Source organism: Podarcis filfolensis, assembly GCF_964270895.1.
Source record: "Podarcis filfolensis genome assembly, chromosome: 2".
NCBI classification, from domain to species: domain Eukaryota; kingdom Metazoa; phylum Chordata; class Lepidosauria; order Squamata; family Lacertidae; genus Podarcis; species Podarcis filfolensis.
Window position 1 is genome coordinate 90,671,223 of NC_139605.1, and position 27,414 is coordinate 90,698,636.

The window sequence follows — 27,414 nt, forward strand, 5'->3', positions numbered from 1 at the left end:
CCCTAATACCATATACACCCCGGAGGCTATAATGTTTCTGAATACCAGTTGTTTGAAACCACAGGAGGGGTTCTCAGATTATTATTATTATTATTATTATTATTATTATTATTATTATTATACTTGCAGTTTTTCTACACGCGCCTGGCTGGCCCCTGTGAGAACAGAATGCTATCAAATGGGCAATTGGCCTGATCTTTCAGGATCTTATTGTGTTCTTAAGTGCACAACCTGAATTTCCCCATATGTGATTGACTCCCCATTGGAAAAAGAGCGACAGTCTGGAAGCACCCTAAGTCCTTTGTCATCATTCTCAACCAACAGTTTCATTTCAGGGAAAGAAGAGTGATCTGTAAGGCGAGCAGCTTCTGCCCTTTCTGCTCCACCTATTTTTATTGGTTCACTTTCCAATAAAACTAAACTTGGGGTGGGTGTGGGATGATTAGGAAAAAGCCAACAACTGAAGGCAGTGGCAAGGACCCATCTCCTTAATGGAAAGTTGAAGCACTCTTCTGACACTGCGGTTATTGAAACACAACTGCACATTTCATATGCATATTGAAAATGGATCCCTGGGGCTTTCTGGGTGGCAGATAATGGAGAAGAAGGAACATAGCCAAAATGCTGTACTGGACAGATGTCTGTGATGGGTTACTTAATGTTAATTGCTTCAAAGCAGTGGCCTCAATTTGAAGGAATCAGAGAAGTTCCTTTGTATGGTTACATCCTGTTCAATTACATGGAATTTGCAAGCTGCTTCATTGCCTTTTCCAGTGGTATTCTCATACCGTACTCACCAGATGCACCAACCGCAGGGGGCTGAGGGGTCTTTGGCCCCTCTGTATCTGGGGGCAAGGGGCCAGGCCCCTGAATGTTGAGTGGGTGGAAGCAGTGGCGGAGCTTCATGCTCCTGCACCAGGGGCGGAGAGCAGGCAGGGGCATGGCTGGTGCGCATCCCGGGGGCGTGGCACATCGCCTGTGTGGGTGTGGTGCTCAGCACGTGTGTGTGTGTGTGTGTGTGTGTGTGCCATCCCCTCTCTTCCTCCGCCAGTGGGTGGAAGAGGGAAAGTGTGGACTCGGGCTCCTCACTCGGCTTCCTGTCAATGGTTGGCCTTCTCGACCATCAGCCTTCTCCAGTTGCATGTACAGTGGTACCTCAGGTTACAGACGTTTCAGGTTACAGCAGGAGGCCCCATTAGTTAAAGTGGTACCTTAGGTTAAGAACAGTTTCAGGTTAATAACGGACCTCCAGAACTAATTAAGTTCTTAACCTGAGGTACCATTGTATTATGAAGATCCAAGGGATGCTGAGTTTGTCAGCAAGGTTGCGCTGAAGGACTGAAACTTCTGCACTCTGGCATGACCCTCTGAGGTGCCCGGTGTGCTGGTGCTGCGGTATGGTGTCACATGTATGTGATATCACATCCATGTGATATCATGTTATGTGTGGCGGGCCTGGTGCTCTGGTGTTTACTGGGCTTCCAGTGCTGTGTTTTTGATCTGTGTTCTCATGACGTTATAACAGTTCACGATGTTATAGGTTGTTTTCTGAGGGGAGGAGAGGAACCTCTGAGAAATTAACGAATGTCAGAATCTAGCTGATATTTGGGACAGGGAGGGAAAATGCTAGCTGCGGGACTGTGTCAAGCTAGTTAAGTGCAGAGCCTTTGGGAAACAATACCAGGCCATTGGCAATGCAAAAGAACTTGTCCTTCCCCCCAGCTCTGAGGAGTGGACAGAGACAGGAGAATGGGCAGGCTGGCAAGGTGATGGGATGTGTGTGAGGTGACAGGGAAAGAGTGTTGTTTTGCAAGGAGCAGAGGGGAGCAAAGGTAGATCCATCTTGGCTGCTGACTGGAGAGGCTGGGGAATATATGCCTGCCTGTTCTGAACTCAAGCCGGCTGAAGCTATGAGAGAAGCGAGGACAGACACTCTGGAGATATAATGCCATGAAGGCTCATCCTCTCCATGTGTCTTGTACATTTTTGCAATGTACAGTGGTACCTCGGGTTACAGACACTTCAGGTTACAGACTCCTCTAACCCAGAAATAGTACCTCGGGTTAAGAACTTTGCTTCAGGATGAGAACAGAAATTGTGCGGTGGCAGTGGGAGGCCCCATTAGCTAAAGTGGTACCTCAGGTTAAGAACAGTTTCAGGTTAAGAACGGACCTCCAGAACGAATTAAGTTCTTAACCCGAGGTACCACTATACTTATAATAAACACAGCAGGTAAAGGAAGAGAATAAATTCGGGGGGGGGGGCATTCTGGTGGACTGAGTTTCAGAAAGCCTTTCAGCAGTTAAAGTGGCTTAAAACACACTCCATTGCCCGAGGGCAACAAATCCACTTAAAAAACAACAACAAATACTTTCTGCATTTAGGAAAGTTACAGGGAAATATGCTGAAAAGTGTTGATGAACGAACGGCTATGAGGAAAACATACAACAAGCAAGCAAGAAAACATGAATGCCATATCACCTCCATGCAAATCAGTCAGAATAAATGCTCAGTAAAGATTGGGTACAGTCTAATCTCTCCTTAAGGTTTGTGCAAGCAACTCAGGATAAATGACCATTTATTAAACAGGCCATCTGGAGGGGTCCTCAGTCTTACCAGAACGCATTCTTTGTTGTTTTTGCTGCAGCAGTCTAACGCAGCAAACAAACACGAAATATGAGCCACAGCAGCTGCACCAAAACTGCCTGAAGTACAGTTAGCCTGCAATTTACGGACATTTTACTTGTGTGCATTCAGCTTTATGTATGCTGCGAAATAGGTAAATTAATTTAAAAGGGGTGGAAGGTGGGTGGGCATCTTGGAAAAAAAAGACTTTGGCAACCTCACCCACGATTTGGGCTTTAGATGCAATCCCTGGAATGTAACCCCTGCTCTGTTACTCACGCTCAGCCCAAGTATCCTTTGGTTTAGCTGGCAAACTTGACTGCTGATTACTTCATTCACTTACAAGCAACAGATAATGTGTGAGAGATTCAGTGCTTTATAGCTTGTGGTGAAGAGGAGTGAGTTCTGGGTAAATATAACTATACCGAGTAATTTAAAAAATGCAGAGATCTTGTTAAAAGGAGATATAGATGATGCTCGGGGTGTATGGGGTGCTAGGAGAGGGGCAGTACCTCTGGTGTGGGGACACATTGTGCTCGTTCTGAGGTAGTTTGTCCACTTTTGGTCTCCACCCTGCACTCAGCTCTCACCTAGAAGCTGTCAGCATGTAACAGCAGGGCACATCCTGGGAACGGCTTCGACTGGCTGGCTAAACCAGGTGAGAGTAGCTGCAGAGGCGGAGCAGGGTGGGGGCAGTGGGGGAGGGGTGACATCGCCGTGTGTGGTGCCCCCCGGGACGCTCTCCGCCGCTGGCGCACCCCTCTGGGATGCACGCCACCGCCACTAGCTCCGCCTCTGTCCATCCCTATGGGTGCTGCGCAGCACAGCACACCCCAGCCCTAGCCCTATGGGTGCTGCGCCATACTGTGCCGCGCCCCCCGCCCCTGGGCACCCCGCCCCAGGTGCCTGAGAGGCTTCCTCCCTCACGGGTAGTTGATGGGTCTCAAACCCTTGTTGAGTTAGGGACTTCCCCTGCATATGAAGACAGGCTCTGGCAGATTGAGCAGGCAAGACCTCTAGTGGTTCCAGTTGTCAAGAAGGTGATTTCTGCACGTGCTGCAGAGGGAAGTGAGGGGCAGATGGGGCTCATCAACCTGGGAAAGGGGCCCATCCAGGAGAAGGAAGACTCTGATCCTAAACCTCTGCTGCCTTGCGGGATATATTTGGGAGAAGAAAAGGCTAAGCGATAAACCCTACACAAATCGGGAGTGGATGGAGCCTTGTATGCCTCCTTCAGACAACTAACTCCTGCTGCCAAGCTGATGCCAAAATAATAATAATAATAATAATAATAATAATAATAATAATTTATTATTTGTACCCTGCCCATCCAGCTGAGTTTCCTAAGTCACTCTGGGTGGCTTCCAACAAAGATTAAAAATACATAAAAATGTCACACATTAAAAGCTGCCCTGAACAGGGCTGCCTTCAGATGTCTTCTAAAAGTCAGGTAGTTGTTTATCTCTTTGACATCTGATGGGAGGGCGTTCCACAGGGCGGGTGCCACTACCGAGAACGCCCTCTGCCTGGTTCTCTATAGCTTTGCTTCTCGCAGTGAGGGAACCACCAGAAGACCCTTGACGTTGGACCTCAGCATCCAGGCAGAACAATGGGGGTGGAGACGCTCCTTCAGGTGTACTGGGCCAAGGCCGTTTAGGGCTTTAAAGGTCAGCACCAACACTTTGAATTGTGCTCGGAAACATACTGGGAGCCAATGTAGTTCTTTCAAGACCGGTGTTATGTGGTCTCGGCAGCCACCCCCAGTCACCAGTCTAGCTGCCGCATTCTGGATTAGTTGTAGTTTCTGGGTCACCTTCAAAGGTAGCCCCCACGTAGAGCGCATTGCAGTAGTCCAAGCGGGAGATAACTAGAGCATGCACCACTCTGGCAAGACATTTTGCGGGCAGGTAGGAATTGCTCTGCTTTCCTTTGGACCACATCAGCAAGACTGGGGGGGGGTCTTGTCATCTGGGCAGCCCAGGACCCCCATACACACTGTCCAGGCTTGTGCACCAGGGAGGTTGCTTTGGTGCTGCTAACATAGCGATATGACTTCACCCCTGAGGGAAACTCCATTGTCTCTCGAGACAGATGAATACCAACAGCAACAAGATGATGCTCATGAGACTTCAGGCTGGTATATGCTACATTTCAACAAAAATGTCCTCCTCAGGGACAACCATAAACACAAGGCATGCTGCATCTCACTGCGAGAACAGAATGCTGGACTAGATGGGCCTTTGGCCTGATTCACCAGGGATCTTCTTACTGGCAAGATGAAGCAACAATATTGTCAATTCACTTCTTTATTATGCATCACTCATTTCATGCAATTATAAGATTTTTGGCAGCAGTGCACAGAAAGTGAAGCGAACAACGCTCCCGGTTTCTTATTTGGCCAAGTTAAATTGCTCATGCCCAAACTGATATTGCTCTTTAAACTCATATTGCTGATCATAACTAGATGTATAAATTAGACTAATTCCACACATTACCATAATGCTTACTTTGTTTTCCTGGAGTTGTCAAATACAATAGAGCACAGGGAGCGTCTGAGCCTTTACTAGTTGCACAGAAAGAAGGATTTTGCCTGTTGCTGCTTCTCCCAACATAGCAGCATCAGGCCAGGAAAAGGTATCCCTGCCAAAATTTAGCCCTTCTATGCCAATTGTTCTTTTCCTGGATTACCTGATGGCAGCACTAGGCAACTGGCTCCAGCTGTTGCCATTTCAAGTTCCCACAATGCCTCTGTTGCTCTGGTAATTTATTCCTGGACAAAGACACCCTTTTCAAGTTGATAAACCCTCTTGAAGCCCTGGCAACTGCCCAAGGATGGCATGCATTGATGCCAGGCCAGAAAACATGCCACCCAGTGAAGACTTGGAAAACCAGTACTTCAGAATATTTGGTTTTGCGAGGCTCAGTTAAGTGGCAAATTTTGTCCTGTTTTCACATATTTCCAAGAATGATTTGCTTTGACATTAGTAATTTAATATCTAACAGCATTAGACATTCTGTCCCACGGAATTTCCTGACCATATACAACTTAACTGGTGGTAATGTAGTGCAATTGTATCACATGCATCGATTATGTGATCTAGTCTACAAAAATGCCATGCTCCTTGTTCCACCACAAACGCCAATAATCTATAATTCAGCGCGTCCACTGTATGATAATAACAGCTAAAAAGATGACAGATAAAATCAGGCGGGTGTAATACAGCCCTTTCTCCACAAGGGCCATTGTTTTATCCCACGCGACTGATTCAGGGTCATCCTGGCGTTCTTCTAGAGAGAGATGTTTCTTGATCTGTTGCAGTTCCATATTCAGATGTTTCAGAAACACCAAGCTGTCATCTTCACTGTCTTTTGCTGGCAAGGGAAATCCATCTGCCGGCTGGTTCTCTTTGGGGCACCTGTCTCCTGTACAGATGAAAATGAGGAGGATATATGTTAATCTGTTAATCTGTTATGTTTGGGAACAGACATTGTTTGAGAATAAAGGAATGGAGAGTTAAAGAACTGCTTCTTTGATTCCAAATTCTGGCGTATGGTTCACTGGAAGCCGTGTTGGACGTTTTGCATCTGTTATAACGCAATGTGAAGCAACATACCTCCACCTTCATTAAAACAAATGCCAGTTATTTGATTCCAGACAGAGTCTGGGTTTTCCTTGCAAGACTCAAAGTGCTGCAAATCAAGAAGGCTCTTGCAGTGCAATTCTATGCATGCCTACTGAGAACTAAGTTCCACCATCAAGTTTAGTTGAATGTACTCCCAGATAAGTGTTTCAGCCTTAAGATATGCAGGTTAAATGGCTCTAAGAGCAATATTAATATTTTCCAGTATGTAATGAATGAAGAAGAGCTTGCATCTGATTTAAGCTTATTTCCACTTTCTATATTGCATGAAAGTGCATGAAAGGGATCAGATGTGACATATCTGAGGCTTAACAGAATGAATGAAACTTGTGAAAATTGCCCAGACCTTAGATTAATATGGATTGCTTCCTTCCACACTTACTTATTTGAGCTATGCTGACAGCCTGAGGCCTCAGGTCCATTTCACACATTAGTCAGAAAAAAATACAAGCTTCTTCCAACTGCACATTCTGGTGGGAGATGTACACTACTTGATGAATTTATTCTAAATCTGTTTATTCTAAATCTGTTTAATAAATCAATCAATAAACAAATTCCAGCTCTCCAGTGGGTGTGTCTCAATTATTTGTTTTTCTTTTTAAGAGTGTATACAGTGGTACCTCGGGTTAAGAACTTAATTCGTTCTGGAGGTCCGTTCTTAACCTGAAACTGTTCTTAACCTGAGGTACCACTTTAGCTAATGGGGCCTCCCACTGCCGCCGCGCGATTTCTGTTCTCATCCTGAAGCAAAGTTCTTAACCCAAGGTACTATTTCTGGGTTAGCGGAGTCTGTAACCTGAAGCGTCTGTAACCTGAAGCGCCTGTAACCCGAGGTACCACTGTACTTAAATCCTGCGCATACCCTGTGCGAAAAGATTTCTTATAGTAATGGATGATGGTGCTTGATATCTGCACCCTTCTTCTGCTTTATAGGTGCCCCACCTCCTTACGGTAAATAGTTTACATTTCGGAAAACGCTTACCTAAATGGATCGCTGGGCTCTCGCATTCCTCTTTCTTCTTGCTCAGGATTCTATTCATGAATTTATTCCCCTTGAAGGATGGCAACTTTGGTCTCTTCTCTCTGAGATAGAGTACGAAAGCGTTCTCCAAGATACCAAGGACCAGAAATACAAACATCCCAGTGAAAAACGCGGCTGCATTGAAGAAGAAGAAACAGGGGTGGTGAAAAGCTAGCATCCCTCAGATGTCTTTTCTTTAATGTGGGAATGGGGAATCCAAGGACTGTTCCAGTGCTTGAAACTCTCAATGGGCCAAGTCCTTATCAATAGATTTGCCCTTTCCTCTCCTTGAGTGTTTGCTTGGCTAGAATGTGTCCTTGAATTCAGAAGTGGCCTAGTGTGGTGGAGCTGCCTCTTTCGCGTTCCAACAGTGATATCACTTACCACTTACTGTCAGGGAGAGAGAGGAGGCAACTGAGAGGGGCAGTCTGGAGTGAGTGCATCAGCAGAGCCTGTCTGGCACTCCTGCTAGTGTACTTGCACTGCGTCAAGCTCCTTTCCTTTCCTTCCTAACCCCTTCTCTCCCTCCTAGTAAGAAGGAAGGTCTGGAGGGCAGCAACATGAGAAAACAGGCCTTTTCTGCAGTGGCTCCCTGTTTGTGGAATGCTCTCCCCAGGGAAGTTCACCTCGCACCTTCATTATACACCTTTAAGCATCAGGTAGACCATTTCTCTTCAACCAGGCCTTTGGCTGATTGATGTCTAATGCCCTTTTAAAATTCAGGTAGGTAGCCATGTTGGTCTAAAGTGAAAACTATGGAGAGAACTAGTCTGAATAGAGATAGTGGATTCTTGTCTCATTACATATGCTATAGCTATTTTTGGTCATCTGTATACTATCCCTTGCTTTTTCTTGTAGGACTAATTGCAGTCATTAAAAGTCATCAACAGTTTTACCATACCCATTGAGTCAATCACCCATCTCCTACTACCCACTATATATAAAGGTCTGTGACTTCTGATTCAGTGTATCTGAAGAAGTGTGCATGCACACAAAAGCTTATACCCGGAACAAACTTAGTTGGTCTCTAAGGTGCTACTGGACAATATTTTTATTTCTTTCGCCCTTTTAAAATGTGTTGTGGGATGGGATACTATTGGGTTGTTTTTGTTTTTATTATGTATTTTCTTGTTTTAAAAAAATATATATTGTGATTTATTTTGTGAACTGCCTTGGGATCTACAGGTAAAGGGAGGCATACAAATGTAATATATAATAAAATAATAATAATAATTCACCTTCAAGCTGGAAGATAGGGATAATAATACTGACCGACCTTACAGGGTTGCTATACGATTTGAAAGATAATATATTTGAAGTGCTTTGACTATATTAAAGTGCTAAACAAATTGCTAAGGTGGTATTGTTATTCTATTTTTGTACCGTGCAAGATAATGATGATTCACAAAATGTACCTCCAACTAAAAGTTAGTTACTGACCCAGGGACCTGCTCACTAACTAAACCACAATGTGAATTAGTCCAATGAAAGCAATCAAAACTATTTGACAGACCCTAAGTGTTCAAAGGCTGCCGGCGCTTAAATAAGACATGCATAAAAGGTGGTTTACCTATGACTGGTGGATTATCCGATGTTGCGGGTAGCATATCATTAAGAATCATTGACAAAAATGAGATTTGAAGGATCAGTGTCATTTTGAAGGCAATCTTTTCTCCAGGAGAGGCAGATGCAAAAGAAATAGCCATATCCAGCAAAAAAAGAGTTAAAGTTGGAAGGATCAGAACCAACACATACAAAATGGAGCGCCTTTTCATAGAAATCTGTCCAAAAAAGGGGGGAAATGAATAAATAAAAACAAAGATTACAGCAAAGAATGGAACTCTCTTTTCAGTCTCATTAGTAGCATACATTCATTCATAGTCCTTATTCTTAGCAACCCATTGGTGGGTGGGACCACCGTCTTCCCTCTTCCAAAAATGTTTCAGAAGGAAAAGTGGGATATAAATGTAATATTAATAACAATAACAATTGTAGGAAAAAATGGAGCCCCTGGCAGGACCTGGAGTGGAATCAAAAGAGCTGCTGCAAAAACCCTGAAATGGATCACCGTACCACTGAGGGATTTACCATTGAAGGAAAACAAAGGTTTCTCTGTCTGTAATGGCCTGGCAGGCAAAATTTCAATAATCAGAACTTGATGGCACCAGGGCTGTGGAATGCCTCCCTCCTTGCTGAAATGCAAAAGGCCTCCATCAGTGTTGGCATTCCACTGGCTCCTATAGACATACCTATTTAGGCAAGCATTCCTCCCAAATGAACTTCTGATTTATTGTTCTCCCTGTTGGTTTAACAGTGTTTTGTTTTTAATCGAAGTGTCCATCATCAACATATTTCAAAGAACACTTGCATTCTTTTTTAAGAAATAAAAATGAGCCAATAACATACTACCCTTTTAAAATTTACCTAAAATATAAATCTTTTTAATGACAATTATCAACCAGTCTGGAAGGAGATTAAAAGAGAATTAGAAATATGGGACAGATTAAAGCTATCAATGATGGGAAGAATGTCTGCGATTAAAATGAATCTACTACCGAAAATGTTGTTTTCATTCCAGACAATTCCGATAATAAGAGGTTTAAGACAATTCAAAGAGTGGCAAAAAACCCTCTTGCGTTTTATATGGCAAGGGAAAAGACCAAGAATTACATTTAAAATATTGACAGATAAGAAGGAAAGAGGGGGGGTTGCAGTACCTGATCTGAAACTCTATTATGAAGCGGCATGTTTATGTTGGACAAAGGATTGGATAATTCAGGAGAACCTAGACTTGTTAGATTTGGAGGGGTTCAACAACAGATTTGGATGGCACTCTTATCTTTGGTGTGGTAAGGCAAAAGTGCATAAGGGGTTTACAAATCATGTGATAAGAGGTGCTTTATTTGAAGTCTGGGAAAGAAACAAGAATTTGTTGGAAAGGAAAACACCGTGGTGGCTGTCACCAATTGATATATTAACAGTTAAAAAAATGAACATACTAGGGAGAGGGGCCACATATGAGGAAATTTTGATGAAGGCCGAAAAAGGTTGGAAATTAAAGCCCTATGAGTGTATTGCTGAAAAATTGACAGGATGGTTGCAATACCATCAAGTCAATGATGTCTTTAAAGAGGATAAAAAAATAGGATTTGAGGACAAAAAAATTGAAATTTCAAATAGATATTTTAGAGAGTAAATCCAAGCTATTATCAAAAATGTACAATCTCTTACTAGAATGGAACACAAAAGATGAATTTATAAAAGAGGCTATGATAAAATGGGCTATTGATTTAGGACATAACATAGAATATGATGTATGGGCCAAACTCTGGAATGAGAGCATAAAATTCACTGCTTGTTCTGCCTTAAAAGAAAATGTTATGAAGATGGTTTATCGTTGGTATCTCACTCCCACCAAATTGGCAAAAATGTATAGAACAAGTAGTAAAACCTGCTGGAAGTGCTAGGAAAAAGACGGTGATTTCTATCATATGTGGTGGTCTTGCAATAAAATAAAAGAGTTTTGGGATGAGGTTTACAACGAGTTAAAAAAGATGTTTAAGTACAGTTTTCCCAAAAAGCCGGAAGAATTTTTGCTAGGTTTGGTGGGAGAAGGGATTAAAAAGATAGATCAAAGATTATATTTATATGCAACAACTGCAGCCAGAGTTCTGATAGCTCTAAAGTGGAAGCAACAGGAGATGCCAACAATAAGAGAATGGCAGATAAAGTTGGTTGAGTATGCTGAGATGGCTAAATTGACACACAGAATTCGCAATCAGTTGGAGACAAAGTACCAAAAAGAATGGAGTAAGTTTATGGTTTATATAAGTGAGAATTGTACAAATATGAAAACGTTGGCAGGATTGAAATAATTCTCATGTCATGGTATAATTAAAGAATCTGTAAACTATAGAATGGAATAGGAAAACTGGTGGAAGGGAAGGACAGAAGCTAATGGATCTATGAAACACAAAGTAGGAAACATGTAACAAGATGTGATGTTTTGGTGGTGGGTGGTGGGGGTTGGCTGGTGATTGTAAATTTCAATAAAAATCATTTAATTTTTTTTTTACCTAAAATCTAAGCAGCAGTTCTGAAAATAAGTGTGGATTAAAACTCGTGAGCATGAAAAACAAACACTAGCTACATAGGGGGAGATCTTTTTCTGTTTCCATGTTTTTTTAAATGTATTAGAAGCCAAATACCTCATAAGTGACAGCACTGAAGTTAATTAAATCATATTCCATGATGTGCTCAATGATCCTCAGCTCCTCAAACTTCCATTCCCCACTGGTCAAGTAATTTTTGCGACTATCTTGGTTCGCCTTCTTGGAAGATTTGTTGCTCATGATTATCATTTCCTTATCTAGAGGCAGTAGAAGAGAAATGATACGGAAGGTTGTTACTTCAGGGCAGTATAGAAAATCACAGTCACATCCATATTAGGTCTTCCTTTTGAGGTTGTGCCATAACTGTTCCATCTTGTCCCACAGTTTGCTCAAAAAAAATGGTAGTGATGTATCAGTAGCACACACATGGTCAGCCTCCAATGGGAGCAACTCTGAATTATTTTGAGAGGCAACTTTGACCATTGGTAAGGGGAGCAAACATGCAGGGAAGAGTGATTATGGGGAGAGAGTGAAGAAAGATGCAGAAAACAGGGAACGTAGGGCACATTCAGAAAAACACAAGCGGAGTGTATAGTGGGGACCTCCTGATGAAGGGTGGATAAGAAATACAGCGAACAAATAATAATGGCTTGTTCCCCATGCTAGTCCTACTTCACATCGACCCATTGAAAGTACAGTGGTACCTCAGGTTACAGACACTTCAGGTTACAGACTCCGCTAACCCATAAATAGTACCTCAGGTTAAGAACTTTGCTTCAGGATGAGAACAGAAATCGTGCAGCAGCAGCAGGAGGCCCCATTAGCTAAAGTGGTACCTCAGGTTAAGAACAGTTTCAGGTTAAGAACAGACCTCCGGAATGAATTACGTTATTAACCTGAGGTACCACTATAATGGACTTGACTAACCCAATCTTATCTTACAACATAATAAAGTTGTAAGGCTGTCATCATGCTGCAATTGGAAATTCAGGCATTTTTCGCTTCTTACCACATCTGCAGCCTTGCCATAAATGTTAGGGAGGGGTGGAACAAATGGGAGAAAATCTCCTCTTCATCTGTTCCCGCCACCCCCATCCCCATGCTGCTGCTCTGAGGTGCAAAAAACACCTGCATTTAAAAATGCAGCCATTCTTGTCTCTTCCCACAGTAGAAACCATGCTCCCTTTGTTGGCAACCCCATTGGAGGTAGGGCTTGGTGATGTGCAAAGGGATGGGGGTTGGGCAAGCTGTTAGGGCTTTGGGGCCATTGAGAGAGCTGCGGCGGGATTGGGGGTTGGGTGAGGTGTAAACGGAGGGGAGTTGGCAAGCTGCGTAGGGTTTAGTGGGGTTGGTGAGCCACATAAGCTGGGCTGCAGCCCCTGGTTATAATAATTGCCGAGATAGGTGGAAAAGGGGGTGAAGTGTGGTGGTTTGGAGTTCAACATAAGAGTGAGTTCATGGGGTGCAAATTGGGGGTGTGAATTCAAGAGGGTACAAATGAAGAGAGAGAAGCCAACTATCATGCCAGTTCAACGAAATACATGGTTTTACCTGAATGTATCGATGACATTATGCTTATGTTGCATTTTTGTTGATCGAAAGGAAACGCATGGACATCCAGACTGCAGGATGAAGTCAGTCGGTAGGCTTGAAACATTTGAATGGAACCGTCGGCTGATACATAAGCAAAAGGGCTCTGTGTGAACTTGTCTTCATCTGCCCTAAAGACAGCGTATTGTAATTAGGAAAGCTTTGCATTTTGCACAGATTAGATAACCCGTAAGTCTGGCCCCTACATGGGAAGCCTCATTGTTAATCATAGAACTGTAAAGTTGGAAGAGACCCCAAGGATCATCTAGTCCAGCGGTTCTCAACCTGTGGGTCCCCAGATGTTGTTGGACTACAACTCTCATCATCCCTAAGCTCTGGTTTTGCTAGCTAGGGGTGATGGGAGTTGTAGTTCAACAACATCTGGGGACCCACAGTTCAGAAAAGCTGATCTAGTCCAACCCCCTGCGATGCAGGAATCTGTTTGCTCAATGTGGGGCTCAAACCCACAACCCTGAAATTAAGAGTCTCATGGTCTACCAACTATTTGTTGGAACAACCAACTAAAGCAGGGATTGTCAGCCTGGTCCCTACCGCCCACTAGTTTCAGGATTCTAGATGGGCGGTCGGGGGTTCTATGGCAAAAGTTGAATCCTCCTTCCATCAAGCACTGGTGGGTGGTAAGGAAATTTTACCATCAAGAAAGATGCATTAGTGGGTGGTAAGTACAAAAAGGTTGACTACCCCTGATCTAAAGGGTCAACATGTAGATATTGACTTCATGACAATAATAAAACATAAAATATAACTGAATGATGATATAAAATACTTATAACAAACAAATAATGAATCAAAACTTGTACAATTTTCTAATTTATTCCCATCTCATCAGCGGGAAACTGGGGGTGAAGAACAAGCAGAATGTGGACAAGCCCTTAGACCAAATTCTGTGCCAAGAAGACTTGAGGCAACCTGAACTCAGTCAAACAACGCAAAATTCACAGGTTCTTGCCTTAGCCCTGGCAATGGTGTCTGTATTTGTGCTCAGCCCCCAGCCCAGCGCTGTTAAACCTCTGGCTATCATGGCAGGCAGCCTTCTCAACGCCTGGGAATGGATATGGTAAAGTGGTTTCAGTACATGGCTGCACCAAAAGCGACCCTGTGAATTTGCCCACAAAATGCAGTTTGGAAACACATTCACCATGGGATAAAAGCGGCATTACCGTTCATCTATGTAGAGGTCTGGGGTCCAGAAAAGGTTCACAGGCAAAGTGATATTTGTAATGTTACAGAAATCCAAGGGATTCCATGAGACAAATTCATTGTCCCAGAACTAGAGGAAAGAAAAAATATATTACTTACAATAAAATAAAATAAAATCATGGGAGGATAGATCTGTTTGCTATTTACAGAGAAGAAAGAGGACCTCACCACATACATCCAGAAATAGAATGTGACCACCTGCAATTTTTCTTGCTGCAAGGAACCAAAAGGGAAAAGATTAACACATTATCTTCCTCCTGTCCAAGAGAATTAACACAGAGACAGATATATTGGTGGTACAATGGGTGGGTGGGAGATGGATGTTCCTCTTTAAAAATCCACCTGTCCCCAACTGATTGGTGGCCCTGCCTGTCACACACAGCTAGAATTTAAGCTATGAATCCAGTAAGCGACTGTTCTGCAATTTCCCCCAACAGTTTGCAATTGTAAGGCAGCACTCCATATCCAACCTCCCTTCCCTTTCTTTGCCCCCTCCCCAGTATTTGTGCTTAGCCCCATCACTAGCAACCAACCGTGCAATGATTATTCTCTCTTACCACTGAAAGGATGGACACCAGGGTGAAGTCTAGTTGAACTTCTATAGACTTTTCCCAATCATTCAGAGGTATGGTGTATAAGAAGAGATCCTTATTAGAAGAGATGTTCAGGTACTCAGCCACATCGTGATACCTACAATTCTGTTTCTGGGTGGCTTCTGGAGTGGGGACAAAATGAAAAGATGAATGTGTCAGTATGGTAAGATTCAAAAGTCCTTGTTCTGTTCTTGTTCTTGTTTACAATTTATTACCTGCTCTTCAACCTAATGTTCCAGGTTTGGTTATGCTGGGGAAATATTGGAGTTCAGTACCCAATACCCTGTGGGTTCAGCCTGGATGGCCAACAGAATCCGGACACCAATTGTTAGTCAAATAGGACATTTATTTAGATATTGCAAGGCTGGTTTCACACAGCCTCAACCAGCAAGTAGTTATGGATGGCACACCAAATATGAAAGAAGTATACACATTTATACAATTACAAGCACAGGGAAGCAAAGGGGCTGTTATGTCCCTATATGGCAATACGTCTTTCTACTAGCTTATACTGGTTTAACCCTCCCTCCTTTTTCCTCAACAGCTACAGCAATAGCTCCTGCACATGTGTTCTTCCATCCTTCTTGCATGGTTCTCCTGCAAACACAACCTTCACATTCCAGCCTTCACTTGCTCAGCCTTTTCCTCACACATTTCAATTCCCCTTTATTCTTTTATAATGTTATTCTCCCTTCCAGTTACAATTAAAACACAACATTATATGAAAACACAACATTAAAAGCAGTTTAAAGAAACTTAAGAATACGAAAATAAGGCGGATGCTAAAAAGAGACATCTCAAGTGTCAAAAGCCCCAGCAAAGAGGTGCATCTAGGCAGAGTCAGACAGTATCCTTTCTCTCCTCTTCCTTTGCTGTATCCCATTATTTCGAAAGCCAGTGAACTCGAGAAACTGCTGCCTTTCATTCTAGCATCCAACCTACCTTCTATAAAGTCTCTTAGTTGATTTGTCAGCTATTAAAACGAGAGAGAGGAGAAGAAATGGTTTTACCTGGCACCCAAGAGAGTAGAAAACTAATCATAACAGTTCTCCACATTCTTCTCTGAGAGTCAAACCAAGTGTTTTTAAGAGAAGAAGCAATAACCTGCTAGGCTGCTAAATTTGCAGCGGTGAGGAAGAGCCACATTTCTGTGTGAAATTGAGATCTCTCCTGGCTGTGGGGTAATGCATTTCACATCTCTGGTTTTGAATCTCATTTCCATGCATTTGCTCGTAATGATATTTTCTCGTAACTTTATTGGCTCTGCATTAGCATCTGTATATTTCTCCCTGTTGGGATCACCCAACTAAAACATTTGCTTTCGCTTCCTCTAGATTTGTGTTTAATTAAGGATCTGGCTTCCCATTAGTGTGCATTACTTACTCCTCGTTGAGGTCCGGATGTTTCTTTCCAGACAATTATGAGTTGTTCTTTTAATGCACTCTTTGCAAATGTTGTTAAGACAAATATTGTAATTAGATATCAGGCACTACACTCCTGCCTCTTTGAAAATGCAACACACTTCACTTAGTAAAATACACAGTAGGGCCTGAAGGCATATCAACCCTACTCACATATATCTACGGTGTTTAAACCCATTGGTGTCTTCAAATGATCCTGGGAATTGTGGTTTGGTATAGATGCTGCCAAAATTCTGTGACAGAGCCATGGTTCTTGGACATAACTACAGTTCATAACCTCCAGATGTTGCCGAACTGCAACTCCCATTGTCCCTAAGCTTTGGCCATGCTGGCTGGGGCTCATGGGAACTGAAGTCCAGCAGCATCTGTAGGACCACCAGTTCTCCACCCTTGACTTAAGGCCATGCTTCTCATCCTTTTTAAAAAAACCCATCTTCCCTTTGTGATAGCATAAAAATTCCCCAGCAGTCTCCAGAAGTTACCATGTAAAATTCCCACAATGCCTCCAACAAGGCATTGCTCTGGGGAATTGTGGGAAATTTAAATGGCAACTCCTGGACCCAGACATGTTTTTCAAAGGAGTGCATGAATGTGGTGTCAGCAGAGAACCTCGCTGGGGCCCTGGCAACTGCTTGAGGATGCCACATACTGACGCCAGGCCAGAAAACTTGCCACCCAATGAAGCCTTGAAAAACCAGCACTTCTGAATGATTGGTTTTGTGAGGCTTGATTGAGTCGTAAATTTTGCAGTGTTTTTACATATTTCCAAGCATGAAAGGCTTTGACTTTAGTAAGCACACTTCCAACAGCAAACACCACTTGGCTGAGGCATTTCATCAAGTCTCATTTGCTGATTTTATACAAATTGGTATAGTTAGGATACTTGTACAACGGGCATTGGTTATGCACTCCTTGGTCTACCACAAATACCAATAATATATAATTTAGCATGTCCACTGCACGGCAACAAAAGTTAAAAAGATGAATGAGAAAATCAGGCGGGTAAAATAAAGCCCTTTCTCCACAAGGAGGATCATATTATCCCACACAACTGATTCAGAGTCATCCTGGCATTCTTCTAGGGAGAGATGTTTCCTGATCTGTTGCAATTCTGCATTAATATGTTTCAGAAACACCAAACTCTCTTCTTCATGGCACTTTTCTGACAAGGATGATCTGCCTGCCTGCTGGCTCCCTTTGGGCAGCCCGTCTCCTGCGTGGAAGAAAATGAAGACTGTATATGTTAACATGTTAAGAAAATCCTATGTAGGAACAGACATTGTTTGAGAATTAAAAATGGAGAGTTAAAAAACTACTGGCTGTTTTGATTCTAAATTCTGGCATTTGGTTCACCTGTCGAAGCAACCTAAGAAATCCTGAAGGTCGTCCAGTGGGTTTCTACTATCTCAATTCCTGGACAATGGATCCTGGACAATGTTCTTACCTCTTTCATCAGAGGAGTAATGGGGACAGCCTGGTGCCTCAAGTCCATTTCTTACATTACACAGAAATAAACTCAGCCTTATTCCAGCTGTACATTCAGGAGGGACTGGACATTGTCTCCATGACTTTATGCCATGAAGTGACCCATAAATTAGCTAAATAAAAAACTAAATAAATAGCCAATCCTTCACGTACTCCTAAAAATGAACTGTGAAAAGGATTTGGTTTTTTTTTTAAAGCACTGGATTATGGTGCTTGACATTTGCCCCCTTCTCCCTCTTTATTGATCTTTTTCTCCATTATGTAAGAAAAAGAAAAAAAACATTTTGGAAAGTGCTTACCTAAATCAGCCACAGGCTTCTCAGATTGCTTTTTCTTCTTTCTCAGAATTATATTCATAAATTTATTCCTCATGAAGGGTGGGGACTCTGGTTTCTTCTGTTTAAGATAGAGTACGAAAGCATTCTCCAGGATACCAAAGACCATAAATACAAATATCCCGGTGAAAAACATGGCTGTGTTGGAGAAGAAATGGATGGTAAATATTTGGCCCTTCAGGCGACTGTTCTTTTACGCTAGAGTGGGAGGGGCCTGGCAGGAGGCAGAAAATAAATGGGGAGTGTTGTGGCACTGAGAAGATATGCTGTAGGGACCACACAAGTAACATGTGGGTTGCTGGTTTGGTGCTCCTATGTCTGTAGATGCTTTGTCTGTGATGGGATGTATGTATGGTAAAGATGACGGTCGTTTTGGGGGAGCTTGAAATAACTTGAGTGGGAATTAGGTCTAACTCCAAAGGAATGTGGGGGAAGTGTAGTGATGGTGGTGTCGGCGTTTGTAGACGGAGCCTGGGATAGTGACAATGGGTGATGGTTCTTCTCCCCACCAGATTTTGTGGGCATCCAATCACCAGTGTAACTACAGTGACAAATGGGCCAGATTGCTTGCAGAAACTTGTAGAAGCTCTAGTTCTCCTTTATGAGAATTAAATGCCCCAAAACTCACACACTTTGTAGATTATAGAAGGTATAAAATAAGGATAAATCCAAAAATACACCAAAGCATTGAAACACAAAACCGAGTCATCTTGCCCTCTTTGGCTAGCATGGAATCCTTCTCTCTTAAATTCATAATAGTGAAATAGAGAGAAATAGGGATTTCCATGGCCAATCAAATAGATTCATCATTAAAAAGACTACTTTTGTCTTCCTGTCCTTCTCCTGCAGAGGAACCCATAGGACAAGACTGGTTAGTTGTTGAAGCACCATGGAGAGTTCCTAGGGGACAAGTTGCTCAAACTGGGGTTGGAACTGGACTGAGGCCTCTACCATCAGTCCACAACTCTTATATGAACAACTGCCTTTTGGAAATCCAGACTCCCTTAAAGGGCCACCTTCTGGCCCGAAAATGGACATTGCTCTTGGGTCCCATGGCCTCCCACTTGGTGTGATTCCTATGCTGTTGGACTGGCCATGTACTGGGGTTCCTCAGGCCTAAGTGGAGACACCTGTCCCATCTCTGGTTCTGTGGACCCTGGGTTCTATAAATCCTGGTGCTGTGGCAGCTATTAAAGGGGCTTTGGCCATCTGTTCCTTTGTCCCACTTTTTCCTTGAAGGAGTGCCAACTTCCAGTCCATAGAACATTGAGGATTTAACTCAACTGGGGTGCACTCCTAACTCCTTGGAGTAAGTCACATTGATTTCAACAGGACTTACTCATGGATGGGCATGGTTAGACTCATGCTGTTGTTCACTAGAAGATTGTGCTGTGCAAACCTTTGTCAGAGATGCATAACACACTGCAGGCCTTTGCTGCTGTTCTCAAATGGTAGAAAGGCATTAAAGAGACCCTTCTTTCCCTATCTCGTGCGGAGGTCAATGGGTACTGCCAGTGTTGAACTAAAAGCTACTATAGCATAGCAGCTGCAAAACAGGATGTCTTCCCTGGGACAAATCTCTCAGGGTGGCTAGCTAAACTCTCTCATTCTTTCCCCACATCTGAGATATATGGATAATAACACCAAGATACCTTGCAGAGCTGTTGTAAGATCCGCAAGTTCATGTCACTGAAGTGCTTTAATATGTACTAAACAAATGATAAGGAGTATCTTTATTCTAGTTCTGTACAATGCCAGGTAATTACGATTTACAAAATAATATCTCCAGCTAAAAATCAGTTACTGACTCAGGGACCTGGTTGCTGGACCACAATGTGAGTAGGTCCAATGAAAGCAACCAAAACTATTTGACAGCCCCCCAAAACTGTTCAAAGGCTGCCAGGGCTGAATAATCTGTGCAGTAAAAGGTGGTTACCTATGACTGGTGGATCATCTGATGCTGATGGTAGCATATCATTCAGAATCAATGACAAGAGTGAGACTTGCAGGATCAGTGTCACTTTGAAAGCAATCTTTTCTCCAGGGCAAGCAAACGCATAAGAAATAGCCATATCCAGCAAGAACAGAGTAAAAGTTGGCAGGATCAGAACCAACACATACAAAATGGATTGCCTCTTCATAGAAACCTGTCCCAAAAAAGGACAAAACAAGAATGAAGATTACAGCAAAGAATGGTACTATCCTTTCAGTCTCACTAGTAGCATCAATTTGCCCATGGTCCTTATTCTTAGCAGCCTAAGAGTGGGTGAGACCATTTGGAGGACTGTTAAACAGGTGATATAATGAAATTCTGTTAGAGGGGATTTGAGGAAGTCAGTTGTCAATGTAATGAAATTAGGGATATGAAGTGATAATTCTTTTTTGTGTCTTTTTTCTTTGTTTTGTGTTTTGTAATGTTTTTCTTTTTCTTTGTGATAAATGTGAAAATCAATAAAAAAATTGGGGGGGGGGGGGGAAGAGTAGGTGAGACCATTATTTTCTCTCTTCCGAAAGCACGTCAAACTGCAAGTAGATAAAAAGGTACCGCTCCGGCGGGAAGGTAAACAGCGTTTCCGTGCACTGCTCTGGTTCGCCAGAAGCGGCTTAGTCATGCTGGCCACATGACCCGGAAGCTGTACGCCGGCTCCCTCGGCCAATAAAGCGAGATAAGCACCACAACCCCAGAGTCGGCCACGACTGGACGTAATGGTCAGGGGTCGCTTTACCTTTACCTTTAAAATGTTTCATGGAAAGTGTGGGATAACACTGTATTTGACACGACGACATATAACCTGCCCACAAACAAACTAAATAAACAGGTCATCTGAAAGAACCCAGGTTGTGCTTGCTTCTGCAACTCATCTACTAACCCAATGCATGCTTACCATATTTTTTGCTCTATAAGACTCACTTTTTCCCTCCTAAAAAGTAAGGGGAAATGTGTGTGCGTCTTATGGAGCGAATGCAGGCTGCACAGCTATCACAGAAGCCAGAACAGCAAGAGGGATTGCTGCTTTCACTGCACAGTGATCCCTCTTGCTGTTCTGGCTTCTGAGATTCAGAATTTTTTTCTTCTTGTTTTCCTCCTCCAAAAACTAGGTGCGTCTTGTGGTCTGGTGCGTCTTATAGAGCGAAAAATATGGTGCTTCTTCAATGATCTTACTAGATAAGTGTGCATAGGATTGCAACCTCAGGATGCTATTCTGTTTGTATTGCTGCAGCTTGAACGATTACTTAAAATCAAAGTGTCCATCGTCAACATATTGCAAAGGACAATTGATTTATCTTTTTGAAAATGAGCCAGTAATGGTTGGTTGGCATCCTTCTGTCTCAGGAGACAGTAAAGGATGTGCCTTTGGGGAGTGAAGTCAAACCGTTGGAGAGGCACATTGCCTGCTGTTCAGGCTGTAGAGATCAATATGGGAGAGACATGTTTGCTTGCAGCTGGGGCAGATGAAGGCACCCAGCTGTGCTGCAGCAGTTGCACCATGGCGTTTCCTCTCTGCATTCCTCCCAGCAGTCATTCCTTCTCTGGTCACTGCTGTGGATACATGACCTGACTGCTTGTCTCCAGGCTCTGCAGTTGTCTGCATGGGATTCCCACACGGTGGGGTTGATGTTGCCAGCCTTCTTCTGTGTAACACAGAGTTGGTTGGCCAATGGGCTTTGTACCTGAAGCCAGCTCCCCATAAAGCACATCCTTGGGGGTCCTGCCATATTCCATTCTGTGGACATGACCAAGCTGCCCACATAGATGTAACTGAGACAGGAGTGTAGGAATGTGGGCTTGCAAGAGCACATCTTTGCTTGAGACTCTGTCCTGCCATGTGTGGCTCAAAATCTGCCTGACGCAGTGCATGTGGAAGACATTGAGGCAACACGCCTGATGCCTGTAAGCTGCCCATAAAGCAGTGTGCTCAACATACAAGCCTGGTAGACTTTCATCTTGGTAAATTTACTACCCTAAAAATTTAAGCAGCATGCCTGAAATTTTGCTTAAGCATAAAAACGAACACAAACTTTGTCTTAAGCATAAAACCGAACGCTAGATATATAGGGATATCTTTCAGTGTTCCCATGTTTTCTAAATGTATTAGAAACCAAATACCTCATAAGTGACAATACTAAAGTTGCTTATATCATATCCCCAGGTGTGCTCTATGATCCTCAGTTCTTCAAACTTCCATTCTCCACTGCTCAAGAAACTTTTGTGACTATCTTGGTTTGCTTTCATGGAAGATTTAGAGCTCTTCAATAGTATTTCCTTATCTAGATTCAGCAGAAGACAAATGAAGGTTGTTAGTTTAGGGCAGTATAGAAAATCACAATCACATCCTCAGTAAAATATATATATATGAAACATAAAGCTGATGAACCCGTTAGGAGCACAGACTGTGTATATACTTCAGTAGTGATGTCTGTCAGCCCTCTTAGGTCTTCCTTTTGAGGTTGTGCCATAACTCTTCCATCTTGTCCCACAGCTTGCTCAGTGTGCGAATTAAGCCCCGATGTGGCATCACACCCAAACTGGTAGTGATATACCAATAGCAGACATGTGGTCAGCCTCCCATGGGAGCAACTCTCAAAACTGAGAGAAGACTTTGACCTGGGGACATTGGCAGGGGGAGCAAGCATACGATAAGGAGTGATAATAGGGAGACACTCAAGAAAGATGTGGAAAACAGGGAACGTAAGGCACATTTGGAAAGGCACAAGCTGAGTGTACAGTGTTAACCTCCTAGTGAAGGGGAGATAAGAAATATAGTAAGTAAATAATAATGCCTTGTGCCCAGTGCTAGTCCTACTCCGCAAAGACCCATTGAAATTAATGGGCATGGCTAACTCAGGTCCATTATTTCAATGGGTCTACTCTGAGTAGGTCTTAGTTGGATGCAACCTAATCTTATCTTTCTATATAACAAAATTGTAAGGCTGTCATCATGCAGCAGTTTTCATGGCCACCAATAGGCAGCCATGCAAACTGCAGGTTGGATATACCAGGTAGGCAGAGTGAGAGAGCAATGCAAAGACATGGGTAGAGTGATCAGGCCACAAAGGAGCAGGAAGGACAGTTCTACCCCACATTCCACCTCTGATTCCACTGCCATTGATGGTGGGGAGGGCAAAGGGGCAAAGGTCTCTCCAACATCTATCCCACCCCAAAGTTTATGCTATGATTGCTGCTCAGAGAAGGAGAGAAAAATGCCTGCATTTTGAAATGCAGGGGTTTCTCCTTCACACAACGACAGCTATGCTAACCCTGTTGTTGTCACCACTGCTGTTGGGGTGAAGAGGAAAGTCTTTTTGCCCTTTGTGGTGGTGGTGAAGTTGATGAGTTGCAAAGGGAGAGATTTGTAAAAGTATAAAGGGAAGGGTAGGGTGAGCTGTGGGAGAATTGGGAGATTTAAGAAGCTGTAAGAGACGTGGGGGTTGGGGAGTTAAGAGGAGTTGGGTGTTGGGAAGCTGATTCGGGAGTGGTGTAAAGGTTTAACAAGGGGTGGTAGGTCTGGCAGGCTTGGCAAGCAAGACCTAGGTGGGAAAGGGGTGAATTGTGAAGGTTGAAGAGTGAGCATATGGGGTACCAATTGGGAGTGTGCATTCAAAAGTACATGGATGGAGAGATAGAATCAAACAATCATGACAGTTCAAAGAAATACAGCTGTGCTTGGCTGTGTTACCTGAACATATTGTGGTCATGGTTAAGTTGCATTTTTGTTTATCAAAAGGAAATGCATGGACATCCAGACCGCAGGATGAAGTGAGTCGGTAGGTTTGAAGCAAATGAATGTAGCCATCGGATGTGACAAATGCCATAGGGCTGAGTGTGAACTTGTCTTCATCGGCCCTAAAGATACGGTTATCGTAAGGAAAGCTTAGCATTTTGTACATATTAGACAACCTGCATTAGTAAAAATGGACTTAAGCAGGGCATGTGGCAAGAGATGAGTAGTAGTGTGGAGACCCTACCATTTTAAAAGACCAAGGGGAAAGCCACCTATGCAATGGGTGGATGATCTGAAACTAACAGCAGGGTTTGCATGGATGCAGCAAGCAAACAAAAGAGAGTGCTGGGGACAACCTGAAGAGGTGTACTTCAAAGGATGGATGTGAGATGCAGGAGGAGGAGGAGGAGGCAATTTATAGGTTTGGCTCCTACATTGAAACCCTCTTTGTCAATGCAACAACCAAACAAACATACAGAGATTGACTGCATGTATTATATAATAATAGAGTATAAAATATAACCAAAGGGGGTTATGAAAACATTTATAATATACAAATAAGACATTAATATGTTCACATATAAACAATGTCACCTTATAGGAAAGCCCAGGTGGATTCCGTAATTTTTTAATTTTCCAACCAAAATATTTCCAATATTTTGCAAAATTCAGCAGCTGTCATAAAAATGTCTGGGGATCGGAATAGTAATGATAATGTTAGATTACATCACTTCTCTCAGTGGTGAGATGTTCCAAGTGTGTGGCCCCTACCTGTTTTATTTTCCCCCAGAAGGAGGCTTGTGGCATTTTGTAATATCTGTTTATCTGCTCCCACATCAGGTCTCGAGAGAGAGGTGGTCAGCACTTCCAAAATGCTGTTGGCTTGCAGAACCCAAGCTCCACTCACTGTGTCCCCCTTAGCACCCCCCCCCCTCACTCAGAAACCATCTATGGTTCTTTTCACAGATATCTAAATTATATCATCCTTAGCTAGAGGTGGGGGAAGAAAGGCAGAACAAAAATAAAACCTTTAAATCCTCGTGCTTAGATTCAATTTCAAACAACTGAGAAAAATGAACTTGCTGTATGTTATTTAATAACCCAAGTACTAAATAATAATAATAATAATAATAATAATAATAATAATAATAATAATACCACCATTTAAGAATTTAAGCCAGTAAAACCAAGTATTTCAAGCAATCTACCACAGCATTTATAGGATGGTGGCTATTTTGCATGATAGATGAGTGGTTGGGGAAGATTATATTTCATTTAGCTCTGTGCCAGGGAAACCCAAGGTAACCTAAACTCAGCCACACAATGCAAAATTCAAAACTCTTGGCTTAGTCCTGGCAATGCTGCCCGCATTTGTGCTCATCCTCTATCCCAGTGCTGCTAAACATCTAGCTATCATGGCAGGCAGCCTTCTCGATGCCTGGGCATGGAAATTGTAATGTGGTTTCAGAGCTACGCTGCAAATTTGCCCTCAAAATGCAGTTTGAAAACACATTCCACATGGATTAAAAGCAGCATTACCGTTCATCTATGTAAATGTCTGGGGTCCAAAATAGTTTCACAGGAAGAGTGATCCTTGTAATGTTACAGAAATCCAAGGGATCCCATGAGATGAAATCATTTTTCCAGCTCTAGTGGAAGGAAAAATTATATTAGTTTGGTTTTGGTTTTTTTTTTAATCTCCTCTGGGTTCTCATGGGAGGATGAATCTGTTTGTTACTTGCAGAGAAGAAAGAGGACCTTACCACATGAAGCCAGAAATAGAATGTGACCACCTGCAATTTTTCTTGCTGCAAAGAAGCAAAAGGGTAAAGATTAATGTATTCTCTTCTTCCCGCCCTAGAAAATTAAGACAGATAGTAGCACTACGGGAGGGTGGGAGGGAGATGGCTGACCCTCTTTTAAAATTCCTGCTCCCCTGCTGGCTGATCTGCTGGTGGCCCTGCTGGAATTGCAGCTACTAAACTAGCACATGAGTGTTTTGTTATTCTACCCCAACAATTATTCCCCTGCTCCAACTTCCCTTCCCTTTCTTTCCCCCCTCCTCAGTATTTTTCCTTAGTCTTATCACTGGAGACCAGACATGTAATGATTATTCTCTCTTACCACTGAAAGGATGGACACCAGGGTGAAGTCTAGGTCAACTTCTAAGGATTCTTCCCAATTTCTCTTGGGTATGGTGTATGAGAAGAGATCCTTATTAGAAGAGATGTTGAGGTACTTGGCCACATCATAGTAACCACAAATCTGTTTTTGGGTGGCTTCTGGAATAGGAACAAAATGAGAAGATGAATGTCTCAGTATGGTAAGATTAAAAAGTCTGTGTTCTAGGCAGAGTCCCCACAGTATCCTTCCTCGCCGCTTGCTTTTGCTGTCTACCATCATTTCGAAAGCCAGTGAACTGGAGAAATTACTGTCCTTCATTCCAACATCCACCCTACCTTCCATCATGTCTTTTAGTTGATTTGTCAGCTAGTAGAGCTGGAGGGAAGAGAATAAATGCTCTTACCTGGCACCCAGGAGAGAAGAAAACTCATCGTAACAGCTTTCCACATTCTCTGAGTAGGTCCAAATGCTTTTCAATAGTAGAATAAAAAATGTTCTAGGCTGCTAGGTTTACTGAAATGAGGAGCAGCAGTATTTCTTGTATGAAATGGAAACCTCCCGTGGCTGTGGGGTAATGCATTTCACATCTCTGGTTTTGAATGTCATTTCCATGCATTTGCTCCTTACTTTATCAGCTCTGCACATCTGCCCATGCCTCCCTGTTGGCCTGAAGTGGACACAAATTCCCTAAAACATTTTCTTTCTCTTCATCTTGATCTTTGTGCTTAATTAAAGATCTGGTTACCCATTAGTGTCCATTACTTCTTCCCCTTTGTGGTCCGGATGTTGCTTTCCAGATAATTATGTTATTTTGATGCACTCTTTGCAAACACTGTTATGATGACAAATATTGTAATTAGACATCAGGCACCATGCACCTGCCTCTTTGAAAATGCAAAGCACTTGTCTTGATGAAATGCAGAATAGAACCTGTGAGTATGTCCACCCTGGCCACATATATCCATTTCATCTCAGCATGGCCAAAACTCTATGACAGATCCGTTGCGTACTTCATAAAACTACAGTTTATAGTGCAAATGGGGAGCCTGTGACCCTCCAAATGTTGCTGGACTGCAACTCCCATTATCCGTAAGCACTGGCCATGCTGCTGGGGGCTAATGGGAATTGAAGTCCAACAATATCTGCAGAGCTACTGGTACTCACGCCACTCTTGGTTTAAGGTCATGCGTCTCATCCTTTTTAAACACATGCCCCCTTCTAGATTACTGTACATAAAAATCCAACACAGCCCTTCCACCCAACTCCCCTCATTATTTTATTTGAATTTTCAAGAGTTTTGAAATATCATTACTTTTTATTATAAGTCTGTACTACTACTACTACTACTACTACTACTACTACTCCTAATTTTATTATTTATACCACGCCTGTCTGGCTGGGTTTCCCCAGCCACTCTGGGCGGCTTACAACACATACAAAATTGTAAAACATTAGACATTAAAAATTTCCCAATACAGGATTGCCTTCAGATGTCTTCTAGAAGTCAGATAGTTGTTTATTCC

At 42.8% G+C, this 27,414-nt stretch overlaps 2 protein-coding genes across 2 annotated transcripts in view; both read right to left on the reverse strand.

The window, feature by feature from the left end:
• Positions 1–4,898: 4,898 nt before the first annotated feature.
• Positions 4,899–16,646, reverse strand: LOC310755416 (5-hydroxytryptamine receptor 3A-like). Its single transcript, XM_083598260.1, has 9 exons — positions 15,814–16,646; positions 14,768–14,925; positions 14,379–14,423; positions 14,171–14,280; positions 12,951–13,120; positions 11,496–11,656; positions 8,858–9,068; positions 7,249–7,422; positions 4,899–6,048 (listed from the first exon to the last, which is right to left on the reverse strand). Exons 1-9 carry the CDS (start codon positions 15,857–15,859, stop codon positions 5,780–5,782), a joined length of 1,344 nt encoding a protein of 447 aa, XP_083454386.1. The 5' UTR covers positions 15,860–16,646; the 3' UTR covers positions 4,899–5,779.
• A 47-nt stretch (positions 16,647–16,693) lies between these two features.
• The window catches only part of LOC310755417 (5-hydroxytryptamine receptor 3A-like), an 11,441-nt gene continuing 720 nt past the window's right edge, over positions 16,694–27,414 (reverse strand). Inside the window, exons 2-9 of the mRNA XM_083598261.1 lie at positions 25,892–26,049; positions 25,531–25,575; positions 25,307–25,416; positions 23,723–23,889; positions 22,153–22,313; positions 19,981–20,191; positions 18,009–18,182; positions 16,694–17,437 (exon numbers count right to left, since the gene is read on the reverse strand). Of these exons, the coding sequence (XP_083454387.1) occupies positions 17,169–17,437; positions 18,009–18,182; positions 19,981–20,191; positions 22,153–22,313; positions 23,723–23,889; positions 25,307–25,416; positions 25,531–25,575; positions 25,892–26,049 (1,295 nt within the window). The 3' untranslated portion in view covers positions 16,694–17,168. The remainder of the gene's footprint in view (positions 17,438–18,008; positions 18,183–19,980; positions 20,192–22,152; positions 22,314–23,722; positions 23,890–25,306; positions 25,417–25,530; positions 25,576–25,891; positions 26,050–27,414) is intronic.